General features: G+C 42.1%; 1 protein-coding gene across 1 annotated transcript in view; it reads left to right on the forward strand.

Annotated features, from left to right (window-relative positions):
- Positions 1 to 14,274, forward strand: part of smurf2 (SMAD specific E3 ubiquitin protein ligase 2) — a 49,705-nt gene that overhangs the window by 26,731 nt on the left and 8,700 nt on the right. Inside the window, exons 4-11 of the mRNA XM_083896902.1 lie at positions 3,339 to 3,472; positions 5,723 to 5,788; positions 7,132 to 7,216; positions 7,435 to 7,518; positions 8,277 to 8,491; positions 10,383 to 10,467; positions 11,897 to 12,055; positions 12,166 to 12,213. Of these exons, the coding sequence (XP_083753028.1) occupies positions 3,339 to 3,472; positions 5,723 to 5,788; positions 7,132 to 7,216; positions 7,435 to 7,518; positions 8,277 to 8,491; positions 10,383 to 10,467; positions 11,897 to 12,055; positions 12,166 to 12,213 (876 nt within the window). The remainder of the gene's footprint in view (positions 1 to 3,338; positions 3,473 to 5,722; positions 5,789 to 7,131; positions 7,217 to 7,434; positions 7,519 to 8,276; positions 8,492 to 10,382; positions 10,468 to 11,896; positions 12,056 to 12,165; positions 12,214 to 14,274) is intronic.

The following is a 14,274-nucleotide window of genomic DNA, read 5'->3' on the forward strand; positions in this document are numbered from 1 at the left end:
TGTAAACGTCATCAGCATTAGTGCCACGTTGTATTATAGGAGCTCCTCTTGATATTGATATACATGTTTATTAGATAAGTCTGTTTTAATGTTTCATTCTCACTTTGATGAAAGCTTCACTGTCATAACAAATATCCATCCAAGTGTATTTTATTTTAAACAGCTTTCATTCATCACGTACGATTTATCGTTCTAGAGCAGTAGTTCTAAATCTTCCTTTTTTTCAGATGTGTACACGCACACAACTCCATCAGGTTAACTCAAATGATCCTTCATTATCATCATCATCAAGTCATATTTCAAACCCATTCATTTGCAATTGGATGTCATTTAACCCTATTCATATATACAAGTTGATATTGCAACAGTAGTTTTCTCATTTCTTAAAACTAACTCCAAAAATGAATACATCACCTTCACTACTTCCACTGTTTATGCAACATTCTATTGTTTAGTAGTTTTTATAACTCGTCCATTAAAGGGCAACAGCCGGATCCAGTCCAGAGATTTAAATCTTATTAGCGAGCCCACACTTTTGTTTTTCCCTTTTACTTTGACCATGTGTTCTTAACACTTTCTGAAATCCCCCTGAATAATAATAATAAGAATAAGAATACAGTCTGCCAAATAAATGGATACATTTAGAAGGCACATCTGTGCCTTTAAATCCGTCTTTTGCTTTTTGTTACAATTTTCCCATTGTCGGTGTGTGTGTGTGTATGTTATTGCCGATGACTGCTATTAAAAATCTCAGCCAGACTAATGAATTTTATGACATAGAGTGCGATCCAGATGACTAGGGTTTGGTTATAATACTTCCCTCCCGTCATGTCTGTCTGACACAGCAGCTCTCGCTCTCTCTCTCTCTCACACACACATAGCACAGACAAGCATTTGGCATGGACTCAAAATGTCCAGACATCTTACTCACAGCCCCATTGTTTCATATCCCTTTTGGTAAGAACCGTGATAATTACAGTGGGACGCAGTTCTGCAGAATCGTACACATGATTAGCTTTCGACAGAAGGAGGCGAGCCCACCCGAGCAGATGTGCCGCGACAGGTTCACGACACGTGGGGAGATTTTATCACACACTCTGGTCTCACCTGACACACGGGGAGCAACCGAGACGACACGGTACTATATAAGAATGTGCTGCAACACACCAATGCAGGCAGTCAGGAAATAATCTGTTATTTGTAGATGTCTCTGTTTTTCCCCCAACACATATTTGGCAGTCTGTGAACTGTGTAATTACCCAATTTGGTTCTTTTCCTGGTATAAGAAGATTTAAAAAAAGTTCCTTTAAAACTGCTTTTAGTTAAGAAAGGCAGAGGTTGCATTGATTACACTCCTCTAGAGCTGAAACAATTAATCCATTACTAAATTAATCTTCAACTATTTTGATAATCGATTAATCGGTTTGAAGCTTTTTTTCATGATTAATACAAGATTTCTGATCGTTTTAGCTTCTTAAATGTGAATAATTTCTTTGTTTCTTTGCTCCACATTCGAGAACATGGTCATGATCAACGTTTTTGAACATTTTCTGACATTTTATGGACCAAACCATTCATCGATTAATCGAGAAAATCCATTACACCTTAAGCCTTGTTTCCACCACGCGGTCAGTTTGGAACGGCACATCCTGATCTGGCTTGCATTTCCACGGTGGCGTGTGCGAGCCGGATGATGATGATGATGGTGATGATGGTGATGATGGCTGCATCAGCTAAAAATAAAACTAGCATGACGACGTTATACCAGTGCCACGCAGTGTAGCCTGTCAATAAATTCCACAAAGCAGGAGAGGAACGCAACACTGTAAACAAAGTGTTTATAGCGTTATGTTTCATCCATTGATGGTCTGTTTTTTTCGTATACGTTTGATATGTCCTACATTATTGAAGTCACCATAGCCATACTGACTCTTCTTGCACACACCTACCTGGAAATCTGTATCCGTGTTCTTTAACTTTTAACCTAACCCCCCATTAGTTGACACTCTTAACCCTGGAGATGGTATCTTCTCCTTTCTTAGAGAACATCCAGCATTTTGTGTTTTCCCGCTCTTGGCATAATGGATGTTAATCTCACGATGAAGATGAGCTTTGTTTGCGAGTAGGCTGCATGTATTTTTTGGTTTTTTTCCGTTGCGTGGAAGCCACAAATGTCTGTACACTCTTAGAAATAATGGTTCCAAAACGGTCCTTCTACAAGGGCTGAGGTTCTACCTGGAACCATTTACTTCTGAAAAACCCTTTCCCGAAGAAAGGGTTTCTCAAGGGTTCTTGGTGACACTAATGGTTCCAGTAAAAAACATTTTGATCCAGAGAACCCTTTAAAACCCCTTTCCTGTATAAAGGCTTTTAAACCCTAACCCATAACCCTCTAAAAGGGTTCTCCTATGAGGACAAGCTGAGCCTTATATGGTTCTACTTAGCACTTTTATTTCTAAGAGTGTAGATAGATAGATAGATAGATAGATAGATAGATAGATAGATAGATAGATAGATAGATAGATAGATAGATAGATAGATAGATAGATAGATAGATAGATAGATAGATAGATAGATAGATAGATAGATAGATAGATAGATACTTTATTGAGAGTTTCCGGCTCCATCTTATAGAGCAGGACCATGATGCTTGATACCCAAGGATTGGTACAGGTCACTTACTTTGCAAGTTTTGACAATGGAAACACAAAACTAAACAAAACTGCACTGCTTGAAAGTCAGCGAGGCTAAACGGATAGGTGAATAATTTACTTGCAAGCTAACAGCCAACTATATTAACTATATTAAAAGTAATTTGGCAGTATAATTGATGACTCTTCATGCTAATCACACTTCCATTTAAGAGCTTGTGTTAATTTTTATGTTTTTTAATAACTAGGAAAAGATTATGCGTAATATTTTAGAGGATTGTGAGCCCTGTTGAAGCCAGGACTGTCTGGGGTGTTATAAATGATTCACAGGATCATAGTCTGCTCATGTTCCATTTCATACTCAGACGCTCAGGGTCAGATTTACTGGCTGGAAAATCCCTTTTCAGCTCCCCACCTTCCTCTTCCACCTCCGTGCCCTGACTCTTTCATGTGATGTGTGTCCTTGTTGTTGAGGAGGCTCTGTGGCGCATGTTTTGCTGCCTGCAACGATGTGGAGACACTTGTCTGCACTTGTGCTACATGTTGAAACCACATATGTCTCTTGTAACGTCTAGCAGCTTGACATTATGACTAATATGACACGGAGACTGTCGCTGCAATCTGGTCACATTCTCACCGTGTCATCGCAGATTATTAACTGCATCTAATGTAATTTATTCCCTGCAGATATGTTGGAAAATCAGACTCCATCACTATCAGTGTGTGGAATCACAAGAAGATTCACAAGAAGCAAGGGGCTGGTTTCCTGGGCTGTGTCCGCCTTCTGTCCAACGCCATCAACCGCCTTAAAGACACAGGCTGTAAGTGTTACTCAGCTGAAATCACTGTTACATTCATTCGAATTTCCATGTTTTACAAATATATGGTACATTGACTTATTGCTTTTGTTGCTCTCTGCTATGTAGGCGCATACACAAATGAGAGTAACAAGGTTGAGGTTGGGGTTAGGGTTGAGCCCGATTTATACTCCTGCGTAAAGCCAAAGAGCCTTATATGGTTCTATTTAGCACTTTTATTTCTAACAGTGTATGATGTGGCCTTTAGGGTTAGGTTTGGGGTTAGGGTTAGGGTTATGTGATGCACATCCCCTGTGACACGCTTGGTTTCCTTGTCACATCCACATAAAAATAAGATGAAAATATAAATATTGCGACTTTTTTGATACTCAGGCCAAATAAAGTAGGTCAACCCGGCCTTTGGAAATACTGAAATGAACTGTGAACCTCCATTATCCTCCCAAATCAGTTGGTAAAGGAGAGTCCCACGCACAGATAATGAACAGCTGCAGTGATAATCAGTCATTTTTTCTTTGTTAAATCAGTGAAGCTGCATCAACCACAGTCCTCTCTGCAGCTCTTGCAGCTTTCTAATGATGAGCGCGACATCTCTGGCTTCTTCCATGTGCTGCGTGTGCAACAGGCCCCTTAAACCTGTCTCTTAATAACACAGTACCACTGTCAGAGCTGTGATAGAACGTGGACTCGCTCCTTTTAATGTCCCCGTCTGCCTCAGTAGTGCTGACAGAGGCCAGGACGGCAGTGTGAGAGGGGTCAACGCTCGTGCCCCTGCCAGAACAGGAAGAGCCAATCAGCATCACCCTGTAATTACAGTAAAAATGTCTCATGTCAGAAGCTAACTGGATAAATGACGCTGAGTCTTTAGTGAATAGCTCCCAGTAAACGCAGTCTCAGACAGTTGTTGGTTTGACAAAGTGTTCCTGTAGCGATTATTGCTTCATGGTGGTGAGGTCGTTACCTGCTCTCCGGGCCTCGTGGGCAGAAACGGGAAAGAATCCCGCTGCTTTTCCTAGAACCCCCTGTCACTGTTGTTTTCCTGGAGCAACACAGGAAACCTGAGCCTTATGCCACAGCTGTGAATGGTTTTCCTCCGCATTTCCTTTTTTTTCGCCTGGCCTCCACCTCACCCCTTCGGTTTCAACTCGAGTCTGCTCCGTGAACTGACGGCATGCGCGCATGCGAACATAAACACAAAATGCTATTGTGACTAACCTCTATCTCTGTCTGCTGATCTAGACAGCTGGTCATTTCACGCAGACATGCGTAATTGTACTGCTATTTAAGTTAGCGTAGATTGGTTGTGTTCTCTCTGTTGTGGTCTCTCCCCCTCTGTGTGTTTGTCATTCTGTTGTTTTTGTGTGTGTGTGTTTAGCGGCAGTAGCAGATTTGTTCTCTCCGCATGCCTCGGAGAAGGCGCTGGCTTTGACGACTGACATTTGTATATAATTGCAGAGCGTCTTGGCTTGACTTTTAATGTTTATAATGTCTTTGTGTATATTTAAATGTATATACTTGTATGTATTTCAAGTGTGTGAGTGCATACTTATTTTTTACTGTCTATGCTCGTCCAATTTCTGTTTTCTCTGTGGCTGCTGACCTCTGGCCAGCCTTGTAACAGTTTGACCATTGCCTGTTTTGGTCCCTGTTTAGTCTAGACACACATCCTGAGCTGATCTGCATGACACCCAGACAACAGAGAGCAGATAGTGGCATTTCTCATGTCTGCAGGCAACTTGGATATATTTTTTTTTCTTTCTTTTCCGCCTGATCTCTCCCTCTCTCTCCTTCTCCCTCACTCTCAAATTCCACAGACTTTAAGAAGTTCAGACAAAGAGTTTCCAGACTTTGGCAGAAGTTCATGTCCATGCTAAGACGGAGTGGAATAGTGCAGGCTTTGTACTGAAATTTGTCAAATGTTTGACCTCTGCATTTGAACTGAAGCCTGCTCTGTACCGATGCTCAGTGAGATTTTTACAGCCAGTGGCTGTTCCACAGACCAGACCATCTGTTCCTGGGCAAAGCCAAGCTGTGGTCTGCTGTCAGAAAAAATGAGAGACAGATAATGAGGGAGAGGGAACTTGACTCTGAGTGATATAAATGATACACAGCGATGGGACGGAATACATCCCCAAGCGGCCCGTGATCATTTCCGTGCATCTTTCAGGGGTCCTAATGATTCCTCATTACTTTTTTTTCTCTGATCTTTATTCCCTGAGTTCTCTCAATTTCTCCTTTCTGATCTCTCCTAAATAGACCAGAGACTAGACTTGAACAAGCTGAGTCCCAATGACAGCGATACAGTCAGAGGCCAAATAGTGGGTGAGTACACACAAGGACACACACACACACACACACACACACACACACACACACACACACACACACACACACACACACACACTAAACAAAAGGTAGAAAAACAATCACTGTTGAGTACAGTTGAGGTTTTAACTTAGTAGAACTTTGTTGTTTTGTTTCAAGTTTTTTAATGATCTGTTTCATGTATTCACTGATTAGTTACTCTACTGTTCAAAAGTTTGGGGTCACTTAGAAATGTCCTTATTTTAAAAGGAAAAGCACTTTTTTTCAATGAATATAACATTGAATGAATCAGAAATACACTCTATACATTGTTAATGTGATAAACAACTATTCTAGCTGCAAACGTCTGGTTTTTAATGGAATATGTACATAGGTGTATAGAGGCCTATTTCCAGTGTTCTAATGGTACATTGTGTTTGCTAATGGCGTTAGAAGGCTATTGGATGATTAGAAAACCCTTGAAAACCCTTGTGCAATGATGTTAGCACAGCTGAAAACAGTTTTGCTGGTTCTTTGACGAAAGGGCAAAATTATTATTTTGAATAAAAATCATTATTTCTAATCTTGTCAATGTCTTGACTATATTTTCAATTCATTTTGCAACTTTTTTGATGAATAACAGTGTGACTTTTAATGGAAAACACAAAAAATTATATAGGTGACCCCAAACTTTTGAACGGTAGTGTGTATGTGATTTTTTTATTGAAGATACATAAGTGCACTGTAGTGCAGACACAAAATGCAGGTTTTAGAGATGCATCAGTGTTCATGTTTATTTCGGTTCAGCAATAATGTGTATTATTTATAATTCGAAACATATTTCATCAGATGGAGTGGGGGAAAAACAAGTTATATGGCCAACATTCAGATTCATTATTGCAACAAGGTTGGAAGTGGAGGTGTTTGTTTTATTTGACATCTGTTGTCGTAAACATGCAGCTTGTTGGTTTTTTTTTTTTTTTTTGCATGTTGACGTGTAGAACACACATGTGAAAGAAAACCCTTCAGGCTATACTTAAACGTTATTAGGACTCTAAAAATATAAATGTAAACTCTGAGTGCTAATTATCCGTGTTCCACACCACAGTCTAAAAAGTTTAAAATGTAGTATTACATTTTAAATATTACTATAATATTTCAATATCACTGTCTTTCAATCATGAGGAAAAGCAGAGGTAGAAGAAAAATGCTCTATGTGGAATTGCACATATAAAAGGTAACCTGTTCCTCATAAAGAAATATAGCTCAATTTTGTGCTCAGATAAAATATCTGTGCCTGCACTGTAATTTGCTGTCTAGTAATCCTAGTGTGTGCATCTGTCTGCCATGTGTTGCTGCAGTGAGCCTGCAGTCTAGGGACCGGATAGGCACAGGAGGCCCTGTGGTGGACTGCAGTCGACTGTTTGACAATGATCTTCCAGATGGGTGAGTGAGTTGAGGGAAATCTCTTATCATCTCAAGAATATTTTTAGAGGCTGCAAATCCAAAACACAAAAAATAAATAAATGCTGCCTTCAAGTCGATGGGGTAAGGACATACACAATGTTTGCATGTGGAGAGAAAGCAGCCAGATTACCCGATGGTTCTGCGGCTACTTAACCATGTCCGCTCACTGCTGTGTCTGTGTATGTTTCTGCGGCCAGATGGGAGGAGAGGAGGACCGCGTCTGGACGAATCCAGTACTTGAACCACATCACACGCACCACACAGTGGGAGAGGCCTACCAGGTGAGTACACTCTGCAGCCCGCAGAGACTGAAACCCAGACCTCTTTAAATCAAACAGTGGCAGGCTAATGGCAGACCTCAATCTCTGACCTCAGTGCTCCCAAACGGGTGAACGCCGTCCAAAACTGGAGTGGGCTCCTTAAAACTGGGTGTAAGACATAATGTTCCAGTCAGTGGTGTTAAATGATGTGGAGAAGCTGACAAGAGTGGAAATGGAGGCATCTGCCTCCATCGTTTATACTTGTGCTTCTTTTTTTACTGGGATTTTCAGCCACATTGCAACTTATTACTCAGTTCTTACACTCCTTTTCCCCTCAGGGAACCATTAGGTACAATAGTACTACTCCAATAGATGAATGAAGTAAAACATATAAAAGAGCCACTTCTGCCCCCTCAAAAAACAGCCTCATATTGAATGGGCAATGATCTAGTTTTTGTTTGAATCCCGCCGCCATCCACACTATCCCAGCATTTTGAACCCCTTAAAATGAACGTGGGAAAACCGTTGTGAACAACGATGCAGTTACCTACTTCCTGATTGGTTCTTATCTGCGCAATGACTCAATGATAATCACTATTAACACTTACTTTCAGTCTTAGTTTCATGACATTTTCAGTCTGATACACATAGAAATCCCTGCTTTGACTAAGCTAACAACAGCAGAGGAGAGAATCAGCTTCTTGTTTACAATCGGGCCCTCGATCATATTCCTTTCTGTGTTTGTTCTCCATCAACCTTCTCTCTCTCTCTCTGCTCAGGCCTGCATCAGAGTACTCGAGCCCTGGCCGGCCGCTCAGCTGCATCGTGGACGAGAACACGCCGGTCAGTACAAACGGGGCCACGCCCACCACAGCACTGCCGCCCAGTAATGGCGAGCAGCGGGCCCAGGAGAGACGAGTCCGCTCGCAGAGGCACCGCAACTACATGAGCAGAACCCACCTGCACATGCCCCCGGATCTGCCTGAGGGATATGGTGAGTGGAAGTGGAGTGAACTGATACCTGTATAAATATGTATACAACTGAAAACATTATATTTTGCAGGTAGCCTTGGAGACGGAACTATATTATAAATTTCATGAAAATACTGTATATGAGCTTGCCACGTTGCTTATTTAAGATGTTATCGTTATTTGAGTTGGTCCTCAGTCGCTTTATGGTTGTTGATTAAGTGTTTCTAGCCAATTTATTTTCAGTTTCCAATCAGTGGCTCTTATGTGGTTGCCGTGGCGATATCTGGAAAAGTCATGGACTAGTTCAGCTAATTTTGGAAAACTAAAAATATGTTTTGATCAGTGCTGGGCACTAGGTTAGCGCACGATGCGTTTCCATGACGACTGACCGGAAAAAGGCGTGTGACGTCATGTTTACGTGCCGCGACACCGGAGTCCAGGCACCGCTTACCAGTTAGCTCGGTTAGCTGCATTAGCTTAGCTCCTTTTAGTGCCGGTTAGCGTGCCTGTGGTCGAACTGGAGCGGTCTGTTTATTAACCGAAAAGAGCAGCGCTACAAATAACCGGCGTACCTTTGCACTGCGTATATGTGTGCCTCTGTTTTTAAAGGTTAGCGTTACTTTAGAGACTCATTTTAACAACCCGAAGTCACGTAAACATGACGTTACGCGTGTCTTTTTCCGGTCAGTCTTCATGGAAACGCGTCATGCGTCAACGTTAAGGCATGACGCGTTTCCATGACGCGCCCAGCACTAGTTTTGATAATGATTGAAAGTGTGTGGCTTAATCCACTATCAAAGGCTTTTACGACCTCCATCATGAATTGTGTCATCGCTGAAAGGCTATTGTGATCATTTATCTCCCCGCTCTATGCACAGTAAACCCCGACTGATCAGTGCTCTCATTCAGTTCTGTCCAGCTGCTGCGATGACGTCGCAGCTCCACACAAGGAGCCTGAAATACTGGCTCCATTTTAGACAATCTAATTGAATTGATCTAGTTGTTAATGGCTGGCGGCAGCCGTTCACTCCCTCTCCTCTGTTCTCCACTCTGCACACACACAGTCAGACAATCTGACGCATTCATGTAAAAGCAAACACACACACACACACACACACACACACACACACACACACACACACACACACACACACACACACACACACACACCCACACACTGCCTCACACAGCCTCATGGAGTTGTGTTTATCCTCACAGTGAAATCTTGTGGAGGATTTAAGAGTCAGAGTCATGGAAGAACAACACAGATTAGGCTGCTCCAAGCCTCACTTGTGCTTGTCTGTCTGTATATCTCGCTCTCTCTATCTCTGTCTTACTCTCTTATTAGTTAGTTCTATAAAAACCTTGTGAGGTCACACAAGCCAAGATATTTTATGCTCTCTATGCCCGACGTATTGCACTTAACTGGCGGTGGTGGGTGTGGGTTTGGAAGGTTTGGTGTGTACATGCATGCATGTTAAAGCATCAGGGTGGTAGGTTCCAAAGAAATGCCAGAGAGGAGCTCGCTGGCTGGAAGCTCCGTGGAAATATCTGTGTCAGGCTGTGATGAATGAGCTCATCAACTCAAAAGTCAGACACCACATCTCTCCCCTCTTCTTTCCTCTTCTTCAGCCTCTCTCTCACCTCCCCTCCTCCTCCCCCGCCCTCTGCCTCTTCCTGGCTGCCTTGTCAGATCTTCACTGACTCCTTCAGCTCCATCTTTGTGATCTGTCTTTCACGCAGACGAATTATAAATGCACTCTGCCTACGTGTGCCACTTGATTTCATTTTTCATATACTGCATGTTAAGATAAAAGCAAAAAATGTTATGCTTTCCTCCTTTTGGAATTTATTCAAACTTAGATATGAACACTTCCATTGATGATGAACTCTGTTTCTCTCTCTTTATCCAGAGCAAAGAACCACGCAGCAAGGACAGGTGTACTTCCTCCACACTCAGACAGGTGTCAGCACGTGGCACGATCCCCGAGTACCCAGGTATGTCACAGGAAACATGAACATGACGTCAGACTACAGAAAACTAACCTTGTTTCACATTATTGCCTTTGAATGTAACATTATTCATATGCTGCACTTCTTTGTGTGTTTTCAGTCATACGTCGTCTTGCTTTACTAGCGCAATGTTGCTGTTGCCTCCGTCTGTCTTGTTATAAAATGCAAGAATGTCACCAGCCAACAAGAATCTGCTTTAATAGGTTTAATCAGCATTGTGTGAAGTCATTTGAGAATAGTTTGAATTTAATTTATAATATTTATAATCTTAGAATCTAAAGTTACGCTCTACTGTTTTGGATAAATCGTCTTGCAGTGCGTGTTGTGGCAGTCGCTTTATCCTAATTGCCTTTTTATTTCATTGTAAACCTGCAACTGGTTCAAAAGTTAGGGGTCACTTATACAATTATGTTGTGTTTTCCATTAAAAGTCACACTTTTATTAATCCAAAGAGTCACAAAATGAATAGAAAATATAGTCAAGACACTGACAAGATTAGAAATCGTGATTTTTATTGCTGTGCTAACATTGCACAAGGGTTTTCAAGGGTTTTCTAATCATCCAATAGTCTTCTAACACGATTAGCAAACACAATGTACCATTAGAACACTGGAAATGGGCCTCTATACACCTATGTACATATTCCATTAAAAACGTTTGCAGCTAGAATAGTCGTTTACCACATTAACAATGTATAGAGTATATTTCTGATTCATTTAATGTTATAATCATTGAAAAAAAGTGGTTTTCCTTCAAAAACAAGAACATTTCTAAGTGACCCCAAACTTTTGAACGGTAGTGTATGTCTAGCGTGCTATGAGACGACCCGTGTCACGGTGCACACAGGTCTCAATGAGCTTTACCACAGACTGTGTGCACTCCAGAAGCTTTCAATAAAACATGGCTATGATTTAAACACCTGGCCACTGCTCTCTTTACAGTCCATCAATGTATGAGTGATAAATTCTATTTTTCGTTGCTTTTGGTCATGCCACACCTCACTGTGAGTGCTCCTCAGACAGCTCCAACATTAAACAGTGACTCAGCTGCCAAGCCCTCATCTCTTGTGAGGCTCTGGTCCCTTTTGGCTTCAAGCATGTTGAACAGAAATGTCAGCGCCAGCATCTTTAGCCTGTTGCAATGTCTCCTCGGAGTCCAGCTGAAAGGGTTTGCAGGGCAGCAGTAAATAATTTAGATGGAAGCGAGAAGAAAAAATAGTATAAAAGTGATTTTTCAGACATCTCGGACTCTCGCTGTCTGCATGAGTCCAGTTACTCAGTGCTTTGGTATGTTTTGTATCTTATTGTGCGCTTGATCTTGGTCTCTCCTTCCTTTTTTCTCACAATATGTTGCTCCTAGTTTTCATCTGTTCTCACACAATACTAATGTTTTGTTGTGTTCTGCTGCGCCACAGAGATCTGAGCAATGTGAACTGTGAGGAGCTGGGTCCTCTACCTCCAGGGTGGGAGATTCGCAACACCGCCACAGGGAGGGTTTACTTTGTTGACCACAACAACAGAACAACTCAGTTCACAGACCCACGCCTCTCCGCCAACCTGCATCTAGTCCTAAAGTAAGGGTTGCTGCACATTTGAGGGGAAAGAAAGTGACGGTAAAATAATGTCAGCAAAGAGATTTATTCTAACGTCTGTCCTCGTTTCTGTCTTTGTTTTGCATCTGTAGTCCGAGCCCTAATGGATCTCGAGGAGGCATCGAAAGTCAGAATGTCAGGTAAATGTTGGGCCTCGTGCCAGCATCCTCTCCTCACACAGACGGGAACACACACATGCGTGCGCTCTCTCAGACGTTCACACACTCGCTTTACAGCGGGATTCTGTGCCAGGGTGTGTTCGCCACCTGTAGGGGTGCAGCACTCACTCACTCACTCACTCACAAACGGGCAGCGATACATAAACAGCACACTCCCCCACAGTCTGTCTTTCCACACACAAACTCAAATTCCTCAGTCCCGCTGAGGTTTTGATCACAACGGCGTTTTTTAGCACACAATCCGTCACAAAGCTGGATTTGGCCAGACATCAGATAGCAGAGTGGAAACCAAGGCTTCTGTGTCTGTGTTGCTGAGGAGCGTCTTACGTCCAGGAAACTGAGCATAAATTTGATGCCGGAGTCAATGAATGAACCGTGTATGTCTGCGTAAATGTGTGAGTGTCCGCGGTACATGCCTGGACGCACGTGTCGAGAATCTCTTCCTCGGCGCAGCTGTTCAAACACATAAGATGCTACGATAGCCGTAGAATTACCCACAGGCCTTTGCTTCACAAAGGTGGAGCAGTGTATGGGTGCCTCGGTGGGCCTCCTCTGCCTGACCTCATTCCTTCTCCGTGCAGAGAGACGGAATGCATCGACTGAGAGATCAGGTTTCCTCTTTTTTTTCCCCTGTTCTGATGGATCAAAGAACGTGTTTGGGGCTTTGTATTCCTCTGAAAAATCGTATAAAAAATGTAGCCTGGCACGCCACATTTGTTTTAAATGTAGGAATTTTTTTGTCATGAGCGTGATTATGCCCAGATGTGTGAAAAATCTCATGCATAGAAAATTCTATCATATATGTAGTCTGAGAGGATAATAACTGGTTAGATAATAACTTCACATTAAACCCAGGAAATGTCTGTTTTTCTAAGTAATATCACAGGACTCGTTTTATACAGGGAAAGGAAATTGGTACGTCTGTAGCTCGTGGTGATATTAGTGTTGTGCACATATTAAGTGCAATTGCACATTTTTGTTATGTGGATTTCGTGCAGTTAGAAATTAGATGATATAAATACACATGAATCGTTGAACGGGCTGTGTGGTGATGTACAGATAGTTTATTTACCTTTTATTGGAATATTCCATTCAACTTTATTATAAATTGTGCATGAAAGAGGCTGAACCAGAACCTTCCTCTCAGTCTTTTCTGAATTTCTATGACTCTTGAGTGACTTTCTTGCTTGTGTGACAAAACTCTGGAAAAGATATCAGTCGTCGTCGTCGATTTCCACATCTGCCTTTTATCAAGTCAGGGATTTTCAAGTCTTTTTACCCCTCGTGTGCTGTCATTCTGCAAAAATGCTAATGCATTGATAATGAAGTGCAATGCATTTAGAATGGTGTTGCATAGAATACTGATTGGTCTTCAGGTGATGTAGAGTAAATAGTCGTAAAGGAAAGAGAAAACCTGTGGATCGTGTTTGTATGCAGCTGTGAAAGAAGGAGCCAAAGAAAAAACTTTGACTTATGGGTGAAAGTGCAGGATGAGATGCTCCTCTCTCTCTGTAATCCCCCTCTTCTCTCCCTCAGAGCTGTCTGCAGTGTTTGGGTGCTGTCAGCAGAGTGCCCTTCCTGTCTCTACTCACTGCCTTCCCTCCCTCCGAGTCTAGTCTGCAGGAAATAAAGGGATTCACGAGGAGGTCTTGAGTGTCCTATGGGGCCCTGTGGCTTTCTGGGATAGCAGGAAGTGATTGAGTTTTGGTTTCTGGTGTCTGCCCAGCAGAAACCAGTTAGTTTTTTTTTTAGACCACTTGTTAAGGAGACTTTGTCATTGTGGTACGGGGAAATGCAAGCTTTTGGGTGGATACGCCGGACTCTTGAGCTAAATGAATGCGTAACAAACTGTGTCCTGACATGAAGCGATTCAGTTGACAGTTAAAATAAGTCCCCCGTATTTGTTTGCGTAGGTAATTATCTGTTAAAAGTGTGCACCTAAAACTTGGCATCGCTTTGGGAATGACGTCATACCATGCATATCCATACTGGCTAGGGTCTAGAATTTCCTACAACCTCATC

The sequence above is a fragment of the Microchirus variegatus genome (assembly GCF_963457635.1).
Source record: "Microchirus variegatus genome assembly, chromosome: 10".
In the NCBI taxonomy this organism is placed as follows: domain Eukaryota; kingdom Metazoa; phylum Chordata; class Actinopteri; order Pleuronectiformes; family Soleidae; genus Microchirus; species Microchirus variegatus.